At 34.6% G+C, this 19,156-nt stretch overlaps 1 protein-coding gene across 12 annotated transcripts in view; it reads right to left on the bottom strand.

Annotated features, from left to right (window-relative positions):
* Robo2 (roundabout guidance receptor 2) overlaps positions 1-19,156 on the bottom strand; it is a 1,584,609-nt gene that overhangs the window by 47,159 nt on the left and 1,518,294 nt on the right. For 8 of the 12 annotated variants that reach the window (XM_010645674.3, XM_010645673.3, XM_033768136.1 and 5 more), the window contains 5 exons: positions 17,948-18,130; positions 10,421-10,463; positions 8,921-9,048; positions 1,560-1,841; positions 1,034-1,159 (listed from right to left, as the gene is read on the bottom strand). In XM_010645674.3, coding sequence (XP_010643976.1) covers positions 1,034-1,159; positions 1,560-1,841; positions 8,921-9,048; positions 10,421-10,463; positions 17,948-18,130 — 762 coding nt within the window. The remainder of the gene's footprint in view (positions 1-1,033; positions 1,160-1,559; positions 1,842-8,920; positions 9,049-10,420; positions 10,464-17,947; positions 18,131-19,156) is intronic. The other 4 variants (XM_010645676.2, XM_033768137.1, XM_010645679.2 and 1 more) reach the window with 1 other exon arrangement.

Genomic DNA, 19,156 nt, shown 5'->3' with positions numbered 1-19,156 from the left:
TAATGTATCTAATCCTACCAATAGGCAAGAAGAGCAAATGACTCGTTTTGGAGGGAAGAGAAAGCATTAACATTTTCAGTCTGAGATGGTTCTATCTCCTGAGGAAAAGTAATTTAGTAAATGTATCCCTAATGATGTAGAAAAGTTAACTCTTTATGGCTTTGATGCTTAGCCTGAAACAGAACACAGGAATCCTTTACCATTAAGATTTAATTTTTAAAAAGAAGCAAAAATACCAAGGAAACAAATAGCATATATTTAATCTTACCATATTAAAAAGTATTATCATGGAATCAATTAGAAATACACAGATACTCAACCATACCATGTAAATACTATGTTCAGAGAATAGTATCTGTCACTAATATTAATTATCATAGGAATATATTTCTGTGCAAATTTTTCCCCTCATGTGCTATACAATACATATATTATACATTGTCAGTTTAGCTATTTGTGTTAAATCCATTTTAAAATTTACAGCATAAAATAATTGTCCATATCAAAGATTATATATGTGCTTTTTGAAAATTAAATATTAATAATAACCTCTCACACTGGCATTTGTTTAGCACAGTACAATTTCATTCCCTAGATAATGAATTTTATATATTTTGTAAAGTTTTTCCAAAAATAGGGAGTCATATCACTTAGAGTCTTAATATAAAAGTTTTCAAATCATTTTTATTTTAGTTCCAGTTATCTTTTGGTATCAGTGACATAGAATTGCGTTTCATGTATGACCTTTATATTATAAAGGTATTTTAACTAAGAAATAGCAAAATTATCTGCTTTTTAATAAACAGTATTTAGCGAAATGTTGTTATTTTTCTTTAAATACTGAGGGTGAGTGTGATTTTTATTCCTCCTCCCCACACCAAAGCAGGATTTCATTAGAATCAAATGTTATTGTCATTTGAAAGATAAATGCTTAATGGTGGGCTGTGATTCAGTATTTCTCCACTGGATGTTAGGGATACAGGTCATATGCTGGTGACAAACAAATATTTCTCCTTACTGTGATAAGACCAACCTGATAGACTGCCACTCCTTTCTGAGCTGTTGTGAGAGCTGGTGGTGCTGAAATCCTGTGACTGGTTGTGTGGCATTCTATTAGACAATCCCTCAGCCAATCGGTAGTCAGGGATGTAAAGTAAGGCTAAGGGTTAAAGGGCAGAGGTCATAGTGGCATCATGTGATTAGTTCACAGCACAAGCCCATGCAGAACATGCAGTTAGCAACTTAGAAGCAGATGTTGTGGGACAGTGAAGAATGTTTTAATTATCCTGTCCTAATGGACGCAGAGATGATTGCTGATCCCTATACTGAAAAAGAGCTAGAAGGATGGAACCGACTGGTGTAGGTGTGTGGTGGTGGCGGCGGAGGCGGTGGTGGTGGTGATAGGGATTGTTCAACATACTGAATACATGCTGGTAAATATTTTTAGATTAGGAAGTAAACCTGGCAATGAATCACTAAATTGAACAACAAATTCTAATTTCTATCTCATGCATAGATGATGTGAAATTAACTTCTCAAGACACAAGAATCAGACTTACCATTGTTACCTTTATTCTGATCAGGTAGAGAGTAACCAAATCCCATCAGATCTGTTTTCTGCTGAACTGAACTTTTCCACTGTGGATCAGGCAGCTCAACAGCCAATTCGTGGATGCTATTGGAATGCAAGATCTGTGTTGTGGCATATGGGGTAGCCTGTGTTATTTGGCTGGAACTGTTGTACGTGGTTTTGGTAGTGAAGTCAATGCTACTATAAATGGCTCCATCTGAGAGCATTGTTGCTGTTTTATCCCCTTGGCCTGGAACTGGTGGCAGCACATCTGTGGTGAATGTAGGGAAATGAAACAATTTAATGATGCACAGGAAACCCAAAACTATCAAGATTAAAGATGAAAAATAAATGTGTCAGGCCACACGTTTGCATTTCAGCTGAGATAGGCTTCATGAGCCAATGAACGGTAGATGATATACAACATCACTGAGCTATCAACCTCACCGACAGGCGGGCCTACTGCTTGTCCTTCACGTCTCACTGCTCAACACATCCCTTACTCTGTTTTCTTCAGTCATAAATGAGAAGTTTGGGACATTTTACTACTGAAAAATGCTTTCAGTGGTTCACACTGTTTTAAAAGCAAGGAAAGTATTAATGCTTTACAGAAGCTCTGGGAAGAGGCTAAGAGGGAACCCAAAAATCATAGACGAAAATATCTATTTCTACTTTACCCTAAGGGATAGAGGACACAATTGCTGAAAAGTTGTGAAATTTCACAAAATTATCCTACCTTGACTATGAAATACATTTCCCTGAATTTTAACTTGATATTCATCTGATTTAATTTCATAGCACGAGAAATGGAGAATAAGTGAGGGAGAGGTGTGTTCTTTTACGTGGATAACAAAGGAAAATCTTCATGAATAAGTCATTTTCACAATACAGGCAGGATACAACGATAGAAAAAGCAATCTCAGTGATCAGGGAGTTTATATTATCAAGTCTTAGAAGCGGGAGAATTACAGCTTCACGTTGTAAAACAGCAAAAGTAAAATTAAACTTCAGGAACAACACTGAATATCAATCAGTCCATTTATCATTTTGGTATGCTGAATTATCTTTACATGATGCTCTATAATTTAGATCTGTCACCTCTCTCCTGAGTACTTATTTTACATTCTCGGAAGAGTGATATTAAATGAATCTAAAAGAGAAATCATTAACACTAGTTTTAATCATGTAGCATTAAAATAAATCTAATTATGGTAACTTCCTTAATAATATATGCTCTAAGAAGTCACTTCACAGGACTCGAGGCCATAAAATCACTTGATCTCTTCATTATAAGAAATTTTCAACAGTTTTTGCAACTTTCAGCTTCAGTGACATCCAATCCCACTTAAAATAAGGATTCTTACAGAAATATTAGTTTTGCTTTTTCTTTTACAAAGACAATATCTGTCTTCTTTAGGAACAGTAATAAGAAATTTATGATATATTTCATACACTTTAACTGTGGTCTCCTTGGAAGTTTTGAGATTTGCCAACTTATTTTACCAAAAACGTGGATATGCACTTTATTGAAGCAAAGATTTTGAATGCTCATCAGTGGGGTAAACATATCCAAATTTGTAACATTTCAGTAGGCTGTACAAGTAAGTATTATGGATTATACCTAAGTGTCCCTCTAAAGCCTTGGGTGCGCATAGGTTGGGTTATGGGGATGATGACATTATGGATGTATCATCCTGGATTGATTGACTTAGCATAGTTCTGGGTGTGAATGATGGATTTATTGGAAAAGGAGGACACACCCTGAGTGTAGATGGCACCAAGCTGTAGTCTGGCAGCCTGGATGGGATGAAAAGGCAAAGAAGAAGGAGTCTTGCTGATTTCTGCTGGCCTTACCATGAGCTCTTCCTCCTCTTCAATGTCTCTATACCTTGAAGCAACTGACTATGGATGGAAACCTCCAGTAACTGTGAGCCAAATAAACCGTTCCTTCTTCAACTTGTGGGGGTGTTAGGTATTTTGCCCCACTAATGAGAAAGTAACTATGACAGTAAGTAAAATTGTTTTCATATTTCAGAATCACACAAGAACTGTCTTATTCTTCTTGTTTTAAGCTATACGCTACTTGGAAAATTGATGTTGAATGCACATAATTCATTTTTATTCTCAAAACATATTTTAATAATGTATTAAAGTTGATGGAAATAGAAGCTTCTCTCTGCATCAGTTTTCAGACTTTTGTTTCTGTCCCCTCTATCTTTTTTTTTTTGATGACTATTAACTGAATAGAAATGTTTTTCCAACATAGACTTCAGTTTCACATGATGTGAACTTTCAGTTCTCCAAAGCTTTAGATTAGATTGTATGCCAATTCAGCTCCAAGCCATCGGCATTATTTAGTGCTAAAATGTTTAAAAAATGAAAAATAAAGAACTAGTTTAAGAATCCAATGCTATATAGTATTACTCTACGACAACTAAAGCCATGGCTCTGAAAATCTCCCTCTCTCCCTACCTCTCCTTCTCTCTCTGTCTCTGTCTCTGTCTCTGTCTCTGTCTCTCTCTCTCTCTCTCTCTCTGTCTCCCTTCTAAAATGTTTAAAAAATGAAAAATAAAGAACTAGTTTAAGAATCCAATGCTATATAGTATTACTCTACGACAACTAAAGCCATGGCTCTGAAAATCTCCCTCTCTCCCTACCTCTCCTTCTCTCTCTGTCTCTGTCTCTGTCTCTGTCTCTGTCTCTCTCTCTCTCTCTCTCTCTCTGTCTCCCTCACTCGCTCTGTTCCACTTTTCTGTCAGTCTATCTGTCTGCCTCTTTCTGTCTGTCCTTCTCTTTCTCCATCTTCCTGTCTATCTCTCTTTCTCTGTCTGTCTCTAGAAGAAATTATAGTCAACCTTCCAGTTTAAGTACTGCTATACTGATTTTGGGGGCTTCATCTTTTCTTCAAATACTATTTGATCACTCCCACATTTTCAAAAATAAATGTATTAATATCCCAACATTGAAATACTAGATTTTAGACAAATGTCTGTATATCGAGGTAAGTCTTATAACATGGAATGGTTTGGAACTCCATGCCACTGTTTCTCCCAAGACGCTGGACCTGACTATATGCTTGTACTTCTTATAGTCCCCGCCAGCCCAACCCTAATGCTTCAGGTTGTCTGAGTGGTGCTTGTTACATTTGTGTTTGAGAGCCTTCAGTTGCAGAAATACTTTACTCCAAATTGAATTAATGATGCAACTTTTGAGCATGTTTTTCTATTAGTACTCATGGATTTGTTTATATATTGCCTGCCACGACATTCCTGTGAAAAACTGTCTGCTTCATTGCATCCTAAGTTACTGGAGTACACGTGCCAATGCGATGTATGTCTTTATTTCCATAATATCTCACTCACCCAGTGTTTCAAGGACAGTAAATATGTGACAAAATTGTTAAATGAAATTCTTTATAGCTTGTATTGTGAAAAAAACAGAATTATTTGCCAATTACTAAGTTATTCTTTATATGCATTTACCACTGCATTCAAATGTGTATTGGTATTTCATTGTTAATTGGATTTTTTGTTTTTTGTACCAGAGATCAAACTCAGGACCTTGTGCTTGCAAGGCAGGCACAGTACTGCTCAACCAAATCCCTGGCCTCTTCATTATTAATTGGAAGAAATCTAACTATCCATCATTACTCTTCTCTGTGAATATAGTTACATGGTCATACATAGCAATCCAACTTCAGACTCCAGAACTGTAGATAAAAGAACCAAGGCTCTAAAAACCATCAGACTTGCATGCTCTGCTCAGCTCTCAAATGATTCATCTTGATAAATCTATTTTTCTTCACATTTAAATGCAAATATTATTATTAACAACTATGTAAAGAACATGAATTCGGAACTACAAAAAACTCATACAGTATTTGTTGATACAGTAAATGCTCGAAATGACTATAACACTGAGGAGAAGTCCAGAAAACCAAGCAAGAACTATCTTGGCCTTAAATAATAGTAAGAGTCAACAAATGAGTTCATATTAAGTTTAAAAGCTTCTACATCAAAGGAAACAACTACCACAATGAAGAGACAACCTACAAAATAGCAAACAGTTTCTCCAGTAATTCTTCAGAGGGCAGATATCTAGAATATAAAAGAACTAAAAAAATTAGAGTCCTGAAATAAAAGATCCAACCAAAAATAGGCAGTTGAAACGAGCAGACACTCTTCAGAAGAAGTAAAGAGGGTTAATAAACTCATGAAAACTTGTTCAACATTGTTGAGATATAATTTTGCTCTAGAAGGGCTATCATCAAGAAATCAAATAATAACAAAGGCTGGTACAGCTGTGAGAGAAAGGAATCCCCTAAAGTATTGGTGAGAATATAAACTAGTACAACCACCACAGTTGTACTCCATCCAAGAATGGGAGTGGAAATGACAAAAAAAAAAAAAATTAGGATGTGTTATGTACGCATACAAACTCCCCGTGATAAAGGTGCTGCAGAGAATTGTGTTGGCCTTGATATTCATCTGTGAAACATCTCATTTCATGAAAATGAGGCAGAAATGCAAGATAACCTTGCAAATCTACACAAGTACTCTTTGCTTAAATTAGACCAAGATATCTCGGATGTTAATTTAGTCAGGTAGAATTTGAAAAATGAAAAATTTTCTTCATCTTTAGGTATATATTACTCTATATAAAGATAGAACGTTTTACTGATCTAATGTAAACATGGCAGGTAAAAGAAGAGTTATTCCTTGATTTGATGAAAAGCTTTGGGAACTGAATTTCTTTAGATAAAGTCAGTTTGTTTATTGGTATGTTTTAGATATACAGTATGATCACATTCATCATTGGGAATTGGTTCCTTTACATAATGTATCTTCGTTCTTATTTTATCCCCCACTCCCTTTCCTTCCCTTCCACCTCTTCACTTCTCCCCATTTACAAGAACTTTGTTTCTGTTTTTTTCCTTTTCTCATATTTTTCCTTTCCCCTCCCCTACCGCTTTCACTTCCCCTTCCTCTTTGGGTCTCATCTATTTTATATTATCCATTCTACATTGTGATTCTTGTTTACACCTTCGTTTTCTCATACCAGAGACACTCTTTTGTATTTATATGTGTGTCCTCTTTACTTCACTTAAGAGTATGGCCTCAATGCCCATCCATTTAGCTATAAATGTCCCTAGTTTCTCATTCTTTAGGGCTAAGTAGTACTCCATTTTATATATTTAAAAAACCCACCTCCACCACCAACAACAAAACACACACTTTGATCAAGTCACCAGGTGATGAGCAATTGGCTGTTTCCAAATTTTGGCTATTACAAATTGTGCCTCTGTATACATGGGTATACATATATTGCTGTGCTGTGATTCTTTAAATTCTTTGGGGAAGATACCCAGCAGGAGAAAAGCTGGGTCAACTGGGACCTCTAATCCTAGAAAATCAGTGGTTGCTCCAGTCTACACTCCCACCAGCAGTGGAGAAGGGTTCCTTTCTTCCCAAAACCATAACAGCATTTGTAATTGGCTAATTTCTGATAGCAGCCATTCTTTCTGGGGTGAGTTTTCATTTGCATCTCTCGAATAAGCAGTGATTTTGAATATTTTTCATATGTTAATCTGCTGTTTCTATTGGTGTAGGAAAAGCTTTCATGAACAAAACCTCAGTCATACATGAACCAGCACAAAATATCAACAGTTGGGATCTCATCTTATTGAAAAGCTTCTTCACAGCAAGTGAAAACCACCAACAGAGTGAAGAGACAACCCACAATGTGGGAAAAAAATGTTACCAGCTTTTCTTCAGGCAAAGTTCTACTATGTAGAGTATATAAATTACTTTAAAAAAATCAGACCTCCCAAATTTAAAGACCCAATCCAAAAATAGACATCTGAAATGAACAGACATTTCTCAGACAAAGAAGTAGAACCAGCAAATAAACATATGTCTCCTTCTGCATTATTATTATTATTATTATTATTATTATTATTTTATTTTATTATTATTTTATTATTATTTTATTTTTTTACCATGGATCAAACTCAGGACCTTGCACTTGCCAGGCAGGCGGTGGAACCACTGAGCTAAATCCCCAGCCCTATTCTACATTATTTTTAATACCCCTGCTGCCTTGCAGTTTTCACCTGTCATTAGAAAATCGCCCTCTCTCCCCCTCTCTCCCTCTCCCTCCCTCTCCCTCTCTCTGTCTCTCTGTCTCTCTGTCTCTCTCTCTCTCTCTCTCTCTCTCAATCATTCTGTCCCTTTTCTTTTCTTCCTTTCTCTTTCCTTTGTATTTCTTCCTCAGTGCTGAGAATCAAACCCAGGCCTGTTATATGCATGCAAGTGTTCAATCACTGAGCAGCATCCCCAGCTCACCACTTGTTTCCTGAATAGGTCAATGTCTATCTTATATTTGGACTTTAAATACAATAATTCATTCTGAATATACTTTATTCATTATTTTGTCCTCATAACCCTACTCCAGTTATACAAATATGGTTATTTACAACTACGTAAAGGACATGAGTTCAAAAGTACAAAAGGCTCCTACAGTACAACACTCCCTTCACATAACTTTTCGAGATAAATAAGTAGCCTTCTCATGTAGGGTACTGACAAAGTAGTTTAGGTTCACTAACTGTTTGGATACTCTTTTACTAGGGGAAAATACATACGTACTGCTAAGTCAAATTTGGGGGTCAAAGATCTCTCTGTTCTTATAATCTATCTCTAATTTCATTTTTTCATCTGATGAGAAGAAAAGGTAGATTTGGGAGGAAGCAGTAGTCATGGTAGGTTCAATTCTGTCTCTTTATAAAAAACTAAACAGGGCTCTAGCACCAAATTCTGGATGCATTAGCATATGATCTACACAGTAGCTACATAGTACTCTTTTATCTTTCACTCGGTATGCCGGTTATCAACTGTGCAATTATAGAAAGTGCTTTCTGAACACTTTGTCATATTTACTTAACTGTCTTTTCCTAACATGATATATTACATTAGGGCAAGAACCATTTCTTTTTGCACTGGTATTTTATGTGCTCAAAAATACATGTTGAATGGAATTTAGAGAAGTAAAACATGTGTTTCAAATCATAAACCCTTGTTAGCAGTATCGATCTTGATTTTAGTAATCTAATGCTAGTATTTTTGAAAGGAAAAGAGCTTAGTTTCTCTTATTTTTGAAAGGAAAAGAGCTTAGTTTCTCTTAAGGCAATATAAATATATGTCTTATATTAAAATATTTAAACAATGTATAGCACTATTAGAAAGTGTGACTTATTATTTTAACTGTAAAATAAAATACTAATATGATTTAAAAAATCTAGGAAAACAGAAAAAAAAGCCAAATAATACTATGTTGAAAGACATGACTTACCTCCACGCCCAAAATTCCCAATTTCATTTGGGCCACTGTTGCTATTGTTCACTGGCAAACTTGTGGCTGGCCACGAGTCAGCCAGCCATGGATAATTTGGATCCCCAGCATTTAGAAGACCTGGACGGCTAAAGGAGAAATGAGGAAGATATCAGCCTATGGAGCTCAATGTAAGATGTTGACACCTGTTAAAAGGGTGAAGTTATTTATGATTTTAATTGACTTCAAATTAAAATGTGTAGGCTTTCGAGAATTAAGGGACTTCAGCAGTTCACTAAGCCTATAAATAGATCACGCCTGTCAGTAGTCCTGCCTTGGGATTCTGCCTATGTCCAAACGGAATCTGTGGTCTGCCCTGAAAATAGTGGAGATTGGTAACATAGGATCCCCAAATAAAGTTTGAAGATAAATTGATACCTAGCATCAGCCATTTCCAGGACTTTGGGCTCCTCCATCCTCAATTCCTGCAGCTACCACACAATTTTGTGCTCTCTAGGCAGGCACCCTTGTTATGAGCCCTTGCCCTTGATTTAGAGGCAAATTAATGAACAGCACTTATACTGCTTCATCAATAGCACATTTCCTAGTTCTCTAAATTGCAAAATATCGGGAATATATTAAAGGACTTTTTACTAAGCTAACAAAAGATTCTCTGTCACCTGATCCAGCATATAATTATAACTTACCAGGAAAACTTCCTTCATATTATGTTTGATAAAGAATTCCCTTCTTTACTGTAAAAGATGTATTCTAATTGTTTTCTACACTATTAGCGTATTTACCAAGAAACAGAACATCTATAATCGTTGTACTTTTTTTGATAGACCCATTCTGGTATAATTCCTAAGAGAAACATGTGTTTCTATGGAAACTGCAATAAGAAGATTCAACTGCTTTCTTGCTACATCCTCTACCTCTCATTAGACTTAATCTCTTTTTGCTAAAATATTGATTAAATGGGAGATTGGAAGTTATTACCAGAACCTAATTACAATCTCCATATTGGCAAAGGGAAAATGGATGAGGATGTATGGGTTTGTTATCAGCTTTTATCAATTTCAATTGAGTATCCAAAGTTGTGGAATCCAGTCCTATCAATCTACAGCCTATTCATCATCCATGAATCATTTACTTTGTGATCGATTATGTGTAATTGTTCACTCACAGCAATTTAGTGAGAGCCAATAAGGAGTCTTAAACAACAGCAACTTCATTTGCTAATGTCTAATTAATGCAATAAACATCCTGCTAACAAATGAACACATTCCTTGTGATATTTACTACTAATTTCTTCAGGGGCATCTGGGAGATATGAAACATCTGGACTTGATTCCTTTAAAGTGCACAACAGATAGATCATTAAACCTTGTGGTAAGCCATTTAATTCCTCCTAGAATTCTCTTACTTGTAAGTGATTGTTTATTACAATAATAACATCTTATTACAGACTTTCCTCAGCTCTGATTAAAAAAATAATAAAAAAGAATCTCTTTAGCATACCTTCCATTGCTCACGAGTCCTCCATCTCCTCTTTGAAATGTAACTGTGAAAAAAGGAAAATACACAAACACAAACACATAGTTGATATTAATTACGATTCATAACAATTACATATTGGACTTCAGTCTAGAGCTGACGCCCCTGGGAATTTTAACAAAATATAATTAACGCAACTGTACAGATTGTACAAGCAGTAGTTCAGCTCAGGGAAAAGCCAACACTTGTCCCAACTTTAATAGAATATTTCAAGTTTCTTCAAGCCATATGTACAGTTAAGTTAAAGTGACATTTTGCATTTAGTTGTCAAACAGTATTGCGAGAGGTATATATAGTGTTACTAGAAGATCAACATGGCATTAGTGTGGAATTATTAAATCAAAATTATTTTAATACAAAATTGTCGGAATTAGAAGGCAAAAGGCAAAATACACATAATAGAAATTGAAACAGGTTCGTTCCAACAGGTAATATTCTTTGAATAAAACAAAAGAGATAGATATTTACTGAATGGATATTTCTATCAGAAGTCCTTTTAGGTACACTCATAAGAACCATGACTTGAATAGGTATAATTACGACAGAAATGAATTATAATTAATACAGAACAACATGCTCATGAAAATAAAAATACTGAATAATTGATAGTGAGGAGACTCCATTGTATACAAAGAGCGTGAAACTCAAGTTTTATATAAAACGATGGAACTTAGCAACACTAACAAGCACGACAAGGACTGGGGTCAGTGAATTCACTCCTTCCCACAATGGATCTCACTTCATAAAACCAAAAACCTGACAAAGTGAGCTTCAAAGATTAGCCAAGGAACGTAAGTATTAGTACAGATTGATATCCTCTATCCAAGACCTCTGTAGCCAAACATGTTTGTATTTCAAGTTGATTCTTCTCTGAGAAACATAATATACTTTATATACTACAAAGAGCGTATGAGATAACAAATTGTACTCAAAGTTATACCATATTTCTGCAAGGAATTGTGAATAGCATGAATAGTGATAAATTACAAACAGTTTCACTTAGTTTGGATTGCATTTTGATGCTAAGTTACTTGACTAACAAATTTTGGAAACAAAATTTGTTAGAAGTTTATGGATTTCACAAAACGACAAAAATGAACTTGTATTTCTGACCAAAATTCTCATAGATCCACTAACCAAACATGGATCCAAGGGGAAACAATACCATTTTCACAGCTATGAAACCAACAATCAATATATCCTTTAGAAAACATTAACTATATTTAGTATGCTTGCTTTGAGTTAAGGTGAAAATAACTTTTATGAATTAGTTCATGCTTTAAATAAATGGGATGTATTGCTACTCATAATGTGTACATAATGAATACTTTTAAATTTGAATAAATCTACTCTCTTTTGGAAGTTTCAGCTACTACCTATGATCACACTATATTTTTAAAGATTTCTAAGTGCAGTTCTCCAGTCCTTTCTTAAAGATCATCTAATAATATTATCTCTCATGACATTATAATCAGGCAACATGATCATAATTCCAAGGATCTCTCAGAGTTTTATGAGACTGGAATACATCAGGGCTTCTAGACATAACTTGTTGGCATTGAAATATATTGCCTTATCAATTTTTTCAAGTAACATCTCAAAGACACTGCAAACCAATCCTGAGACAACTTTCTCTTTTGTCCAGAATTGGCTATAGGCAGCTTTACAAACAAGATAAAAAACAAAAAACAAAAAACAAAAACAAAAACAAAAAAAACACTAATCACTAGTTGCCCACTTAAGGGCTGGAAACCAGGAATCAGCAGTGGACCTAACAACTACTTTTAACAAAAATGAATTGATCTGAAACAATTAATGCCAAAAAAACAAACACCAGAAGTATGAAGTAAAGGCTTGATTTTGACACATTTGTGTGCATCTGCACTTACACACATACACACACAGTGTGAACCTAGTGCAGCTAATTAGCTTTCCATGTGATGTGGCTCTCTAATGTGAGCTTTTTAAATGAAATATCAAGTGATTCACTCTGTTAAAGAGAGTTAAAACAGTGCTGTGAATCCTACTGTGAATACACAAATAATGGGCTCTGTTGGGCTACCCCTCAAAATGTGCTTTTTAAGAGACATGAGAAAAACTAAATAGTTCTGCCTAATTTAGATCCCCTTTTTTTCAATACACATTTTCTTCAGTGCCAGAGCAATAAATAATAGTGCAGAAAAGGAAGACAACCGAAGCTGAGATACAGAGAAATGAGGTGGTTCTTAACTCTAGCTGCTAATAACAGATTCTTCATAAAACTGTAAAGATTAAAGTATTATGATGTAACGCAGAAAACCTTATCAAAGAAGGTGCCACTCATTGAAGTTAATTTGCAAGTACATCAGAGTATGGGCCCTGTGATATAGCCCGTATTTGTCAATCAACCGCTAAAATTTGTAATCAAAAGAATTTAAATTTTAATGCATTTCATGTTTTGCATTCAGAGCATACACACTTTCAGTTTGTGTCCCAGTCATCATTAAAATATGTTTTCTCAGTGGCTCTGGAATGTAATATGTTGTCAGACATTCCAAAAAGACTTTTTTTTAATCTTTGCATAGCAACTATACAAAGGTAAAAAAAAAAAAAAAATCACAGGACATTACGTAAACAGTTGACTAACCTAAAATAGCTCTTTCTCAATTTGGCATATATGAGAATCTTCCATTCGGCATATTTATATCAAAAACAAGAAGAAAGAAAAAAAGGAGGAGGAGGAAGTGAAAGAGGAGAAGGAAGATGAGGAGGGAGAAGGAGGAGGAGGAGAAAGAGCCTCGAAGGTGGAGCAGGAGGAAGATCCACATACACACTCTTTATCATAATAAGGTTGATGAGTTGTGTTTTTAAAGAAAGATGGAAAAGAGAACATATTTTCAGTATTATTTTTACCTTTTGATCCAAAATTTGTAAACTCATTCCATTTTGAAAAGTATACCAAAACTAACTTAGTTGTATTAGACAAAGAAATTAAAATTGGACTACAAATAAGGATGAACTGTTAGAACTCAGAAAATGGAAATTATAAGCAATGTTTTGATCAGCATTCTGTGCGTGCATATGTGTAGAGAGAACATAAAAAAATGAACAAGAAGCTGAAAGCATTTTTGAAGTAGTTCTCAATTCGAATAAATATTTACCACGAAGTAGAAAAAAATCAGGAGTGAGGGTGTGAGGACAATTTCCTCTTGTCAAAATTTTTATAATCATAGTGCAGTAACACTGTGCTTAAGAGAGAGAAAATAATTATGATGCTTAATCTGAAGTGTCTGCTAGCCTCTCAAATCAAGGCCTTTGAGAGAACATCATATTGGAACTTTTAAGAGACCAGACAAAGACTTTCCAGAAAGTTCTACAGATACTACAATCTAAAATGTTTTAGATAGGTATAAAATATTTTGAATTTGTTGCAATTTTTATGATGAATATGTTTAAGAGATTTTGTAAATTTGTGTCAAGTTTGTGTCGAGAGAGAGAGAGAGAGAGAGAGAGAACCTCTCCTATTACCTGAGAAGATTCATCGTAATCTTATGCATGCTAGAACTAGAGGAAAAGAGGAGGAAAATATAACTATGCAGTAAATTGACATTTTTACAAAAGGAGTATCTCAGAATGCTTGTCTGTCATAGTCACATTTTCTTATTCCAAATGTACACTTTATGCTGCAGCCAAAACTCCTTCCCTGTCCTGATAATCTATTTCTGAAAAATGAATATAAATTAATCTTTTAATAAGCATTAACTAAACCTGGATAATTAGAGTATAAAAATTCCATCAAAACTTTTAGCAGCTTTTGGATAGTTTTGTCAAATAATTTGTATTTCAGCAAGAGTTTTAAGACTTTCTAAATAGTGTGAAGCATTTAGCACATTATATTTTGCTCACTGATGTTAAATTGTTTGTAGTTACAAATTTCATAAAATGTTTTCTCAGATATTATATTCATAAACTGCATATTACCCCTTTATTACAATTTGATGACTTCAATAATTGTAAATAGACAAATGGATAGAATATCTTTAAAGGAGCTGTATATTTTTCATAAGGATTTTAATATGTTTATTTAAAATCCTCAGGAAAGCTACAGAGATGTTTTTCAACCTTGTTATTCACTTACCTACAAACAAAAAATATTACAAATATAGTAAAACATTTTCTTTGAATTTGAAATCACTTAATTTGCTGTACTTGCCCCCAATTTTCTGTGATTCTGTTACCTTAATAAACAGAGAATGTGAAGTCTCCCGTCATTCAAGAACCCTGAATACAGTGATCCAGAGGTTGTTAGTACTCAATAAAAAGATAAATAACATGGCTGATTTGTTTGTAAAAGCGTAGAATTACTCCACATCATTTTTGTGATACTTTGTTCCAGCAGCCCTCTTAGTGACATGGGTAAATCTATGATGTGTATTTGTATCTGAACAATTTAAATAAAGGATAAATTTGAAAAATTGGAAGTATATGGATAACACTATCTCACAGAAGTCCCTACTTTATTCTGTGTGAAGAAGCAAAACACATTTAGGTCAAGTTATTCTCCCATATAATTTAAATGTACAAATTTATATTACATTTTTGATATTTGTTTATACAACCTAAGGTTTATGTGAAACTCTGACATAAAAAGGACAGTTTAGTAGTCTTTTTCTTTCTTTTTTCAATATAAACTTCTATAACAACAGCAAATGAAACATAAGAAATCATAAAAATTAATGAAATATGTTTTGTGTACATAGGTGAGTGGAAAGTAACCTGTCCAAAGGTAGTTTCTCACACTACAAGGTATTCCCAGCCTCCCACTAGATAGCTTCTTTCCTACCTTATCTCTAGAGGCTAAGAAAGAACTTGGACAAAAGTGATAGGAAAAAGGGAGCATGAAACTCAGTGATGGCTTTCCGTATAACCTTGCTTATGTTCAGTCTACCTTTACTAGCAGTTTATGTCTGCCAATATACAATTGCATCAAATGTTTAACTATCAGACAATTTGAGCTTGAAATAAATGAAGTATCGATAGCTAGAAATTAATTTGAATACTGATTCCAAAATTGACTATTATAAAACAATTATGACATGCATCAACAATTAGAAACTATGCAAATGTATATTTGAGACTTTATATGCATTGTCATGTCACGAAAAATCTAAACTAGGCTTTTCATCTTATGAATGAAATCACATTGCTTTAATTTATTGAGTTTAGCTTGTAAACCACCAGCAAAATTTTGATGAAAACCAAAATATAGACAGGATCAGGATCAGGACAAATAGAATATTTTCTCTGTGATTTTTATAAAACACTTCAGAGAAGAATAATTCTGTATGAAATCACTGTCATTTTTAAATGGATTATTGGTTTATTTTTGAAATATAAGAAGTATATACCTATGATAAATACATATTCCACTAATCCATTGGAAAATAAAATTTTCCATGCAAAATATCATGTTCTCAGTGTTGTAGAAGGAAAAGAATATCTTATTTGAATAGGGTGGAGGGTGGGTTAATTTTGGAGAAAATTTTGTAAAAATCATCACAAGCGAAACATGTACTGCTAGGTACTCATGGTAGAGCAAATTTTTATTTGCTTTTCATCTATAAGAAAAGAAGAGCAGTTGCTAAAATGTGAATAACTATCTGAAAAGAAATCCATTTTGAATTAGCCATCTATCAATTAAGAAAAAGTTTTGAAAGGTTTCTCTCTGGCTTGGCCTTCTTCCAAAATATTTGAAGGACATAACACATTCTGAGTTAGCAATTCTTCTCAGCACATGGATATCAATCACAATGAAAAATGATAATGAAAAATGTACTATTCTTGTCAAACTCAAAGACCAACAGATATTTTCAAATTAAGTACACATGTTTTGCAAAGAGCCGCTATGAAAAAGAGAATAAAAAAATCTGCCTAGAGGGGGTGAAGGGAGGGCTGGGATAAGGGGAAAAAATGAGAACCAAGACTTGTCATGTACAGGTACAACATCCAAACAATGAATGTAACTGTACGGTATTCCTAAAATGTAGCAATAAACTCAATTAAAGCTGAAAAAAATGTCTGTCTAACATAAATCCTCCTAAATTGCAAACCTACCAACTATAAAAGATATTTTATTGTGAAAAGTGAGGGAATATAGAAATAAGGAGGCTAAAAATGCATCATTTCAGATTGGAGTATGTTACAGCTTTGACCTATAGTGGCTTGAAGAATATAGTTTTTATTATTATTGCTAAAGTCAAGTGAGTGGATAAATACAAAATAGTTCTTGAATTAAATCAGATGTTCCTTACATTTAATATGAATTATTCAAGTGTGTCAAGGAGATGAAATCTAACATAGAGACTGAAGAAGCAGATGGATTGATGGACAATACTGCCAAGGAAGAGGAATGGGGTGTAAAATAAGAAGGTACAGTGAAGTATTTCGAATGTTCAAGATTCTGACACAGAGCAGTTATTGCTGAGCACTACTTTTGGGAAAGAATATCTAATTGGTAAAATGATGTAGGTGAAAAATATAAGGAAATATAAAATATAAGGAAGCAGGGATCCAACAACCACGGAGAAGTGAGAGCAGAATTATAGCATTGCACCAAGCACAAAGGCTTTTGTCCATGGAGATGCTATTGTACTTTCTGTAGTCTCAGAAATTCATGCTAAACAGTAAATAACAAATTTCATCTTCATAAGATTACACACATTGCTCACTTCCTTGCAACTCCATCTTGGATTTTAAGAAAATAACTGCAAACATGCAGACCACCTCAGATTTCCTTCCTTCTTCCCTCCCTCCCTTAATTCCTTCCTATCTTCATTCCTTACTTCCCCTGTTCTTTCTTTCTTTTCTGCTTCTGCTTATTTTTCTTCTCTGTTTGCTTCACATTTCTATTTCTTACTTCCAAAATGCCATGTGTTCACGCTAAACTTTATCAAATAAGTGAGTTTTAAATCCCTTAATCCAAACCTTGTCAGTTTTATTAATTCTAATAAATTTCACTTGTCTGTGTTTTCCATTTGGGACATTCCCTCTTATAATCTACACTGTGACATAGTAAAAAATATATTTCAGATCTCTTTTTTTCTGAGCATGTTAGTAATGTTCTTGCCCAAATACACATCTAAAATAATTGCTTCATAGTGTGCAAAGTGTCTATGGATGCGCCTGTGCTTGGAGGTGTGGAGCTGTGTGTGTGTGTGTGTGTGTGTGTGTGTGTGTGTGTGTGTGGTTTTGAAGAAATAGTTGAACAAAACAGCTGAGTATCTTAGCGGGTTGTATTCATGCTTTTTCACTGGAGATACAAGCAAAAAAGTCCTATAGTCACTAAGCGAAATGATCAGGATGAATGCATGAAAGCATGCTGTTTATAACTGCATTTTACAGAGTAGGTCTTTAAAATAAGCCCAAATCATTAATTATTCCAATACATTTCCTCTTTTCATTTTCTTACATTCCAAAAGATTTTCTGGAAATTTTCTAGAAATAATATCTTACCAGCATAATTACTGAGTCCCTTTCTCTTCTTTCTTCGCCAATACAACCAGATGCTAAAACCCATCAAAATTACCCAGCAGGCACCACCAATACCAGCTATAAAGGCTGGCTGCTTGACAACGTCAGTGATTTGCTCAGTTATGCTGTTATTGTTTTCAGTAATGACAACTTCATTCCGACCCCCTATGGAAGAAACAGAAATGTTAGTAAATATTCAGACACAAACAAACACAAAAATACATATATGGTGTATCAAAGGCACAGAAAATCCTGTTGAGCTCAGGTAACATTTGTTTTGTGCTACATTTGCCACTATTAATAAGCATATTTTGTAAAAGTTTAAAAATGAAAATGTGTTTAAAGGTGTGGTTAAGAACATTCTTCCCTTTTGTTTCAATTAGCCATGAACAAATTCCGAAACACTTTTTTTATGTATAGCCTTATAAATAAGCAAACAAACCCTATGATTTGAAATAACACCAATGTTTTCCTTCCCTCTCCTCCCTTCCCCTCCTCTTTTCTTTTCTCTCCTTTCTTTTTTGTACTTTGGATTGAGCCCAAAGCCAATGCTAGATAACCATTCTATCCCTGAGCTAAGCTCCCACCTACATTTCCATTTTACGACAAAAGCTATTTTCTAGACTGACATCCTCCTGCCTCAGCTTCCCCTCTATCTGGGATTACAGGCATTAGCCACTGTGCCCAGTCAACAACTTTTATTGGGTTAAAGTGTTTTCTTAAATAGCTGTCATAAAAAGCAATTATGTAGCACAGAGTATTTAAAAATTGTTTTCTACCAGAGTACTACCTATATTCAGATGGTCACGATTAACAATTTCATACGACTTTTTATATTCTACTGGAGGTTTCAATTTGTACAAATATGCTTCATTTTTCTGAAAGGTATAAAAGCTACTATATAAAACAGTTACAAATATGAAAACAATATGAAGAAAGGGTTAGACTCATGTCATTCCTTATGCTCAGTGGTGGCGAATCTTTGGCGTCTGGATTATTTGTTTTGCTCTTAAGACAAAAGATGGTTTTTTTTCAGCTGCCTGCCTGCCTGCCTGTCTGCGATCACCTGGCGGCGTGCGCGCGAGCTCCCGGCCTGCGCGGGAGCTCCCGGCCTGCGCGACAACAGACCCAGGAAGGACCCAAGGACCCCAGAGGGGGTTTTTTTCAGCTGCCTGCCTGCCTGCCTGTCTG

The sequence above is a fragment of the Fukomys damarensis genome, unplaced genomic scaffold, assembly GCF_012274545.1.
Source record: "Fukomys damarensis isolate Sample0158 unplaced genomic scaffold, DMR_v1.0_HiC HiC_scaffold_24, whole genome shotgun sequence".
In the NCBI taxonomy this organism is placed as follows: domain Eukaryota; kingdom Metazoa; phylum Chordata; class Mammalia; order Rodentia; family Bathyergidae; genus Fukomys; species Fukomys damarensis.
This window is presented reverse-complemented; position numbering and strand designations above follow the sequence as displayed.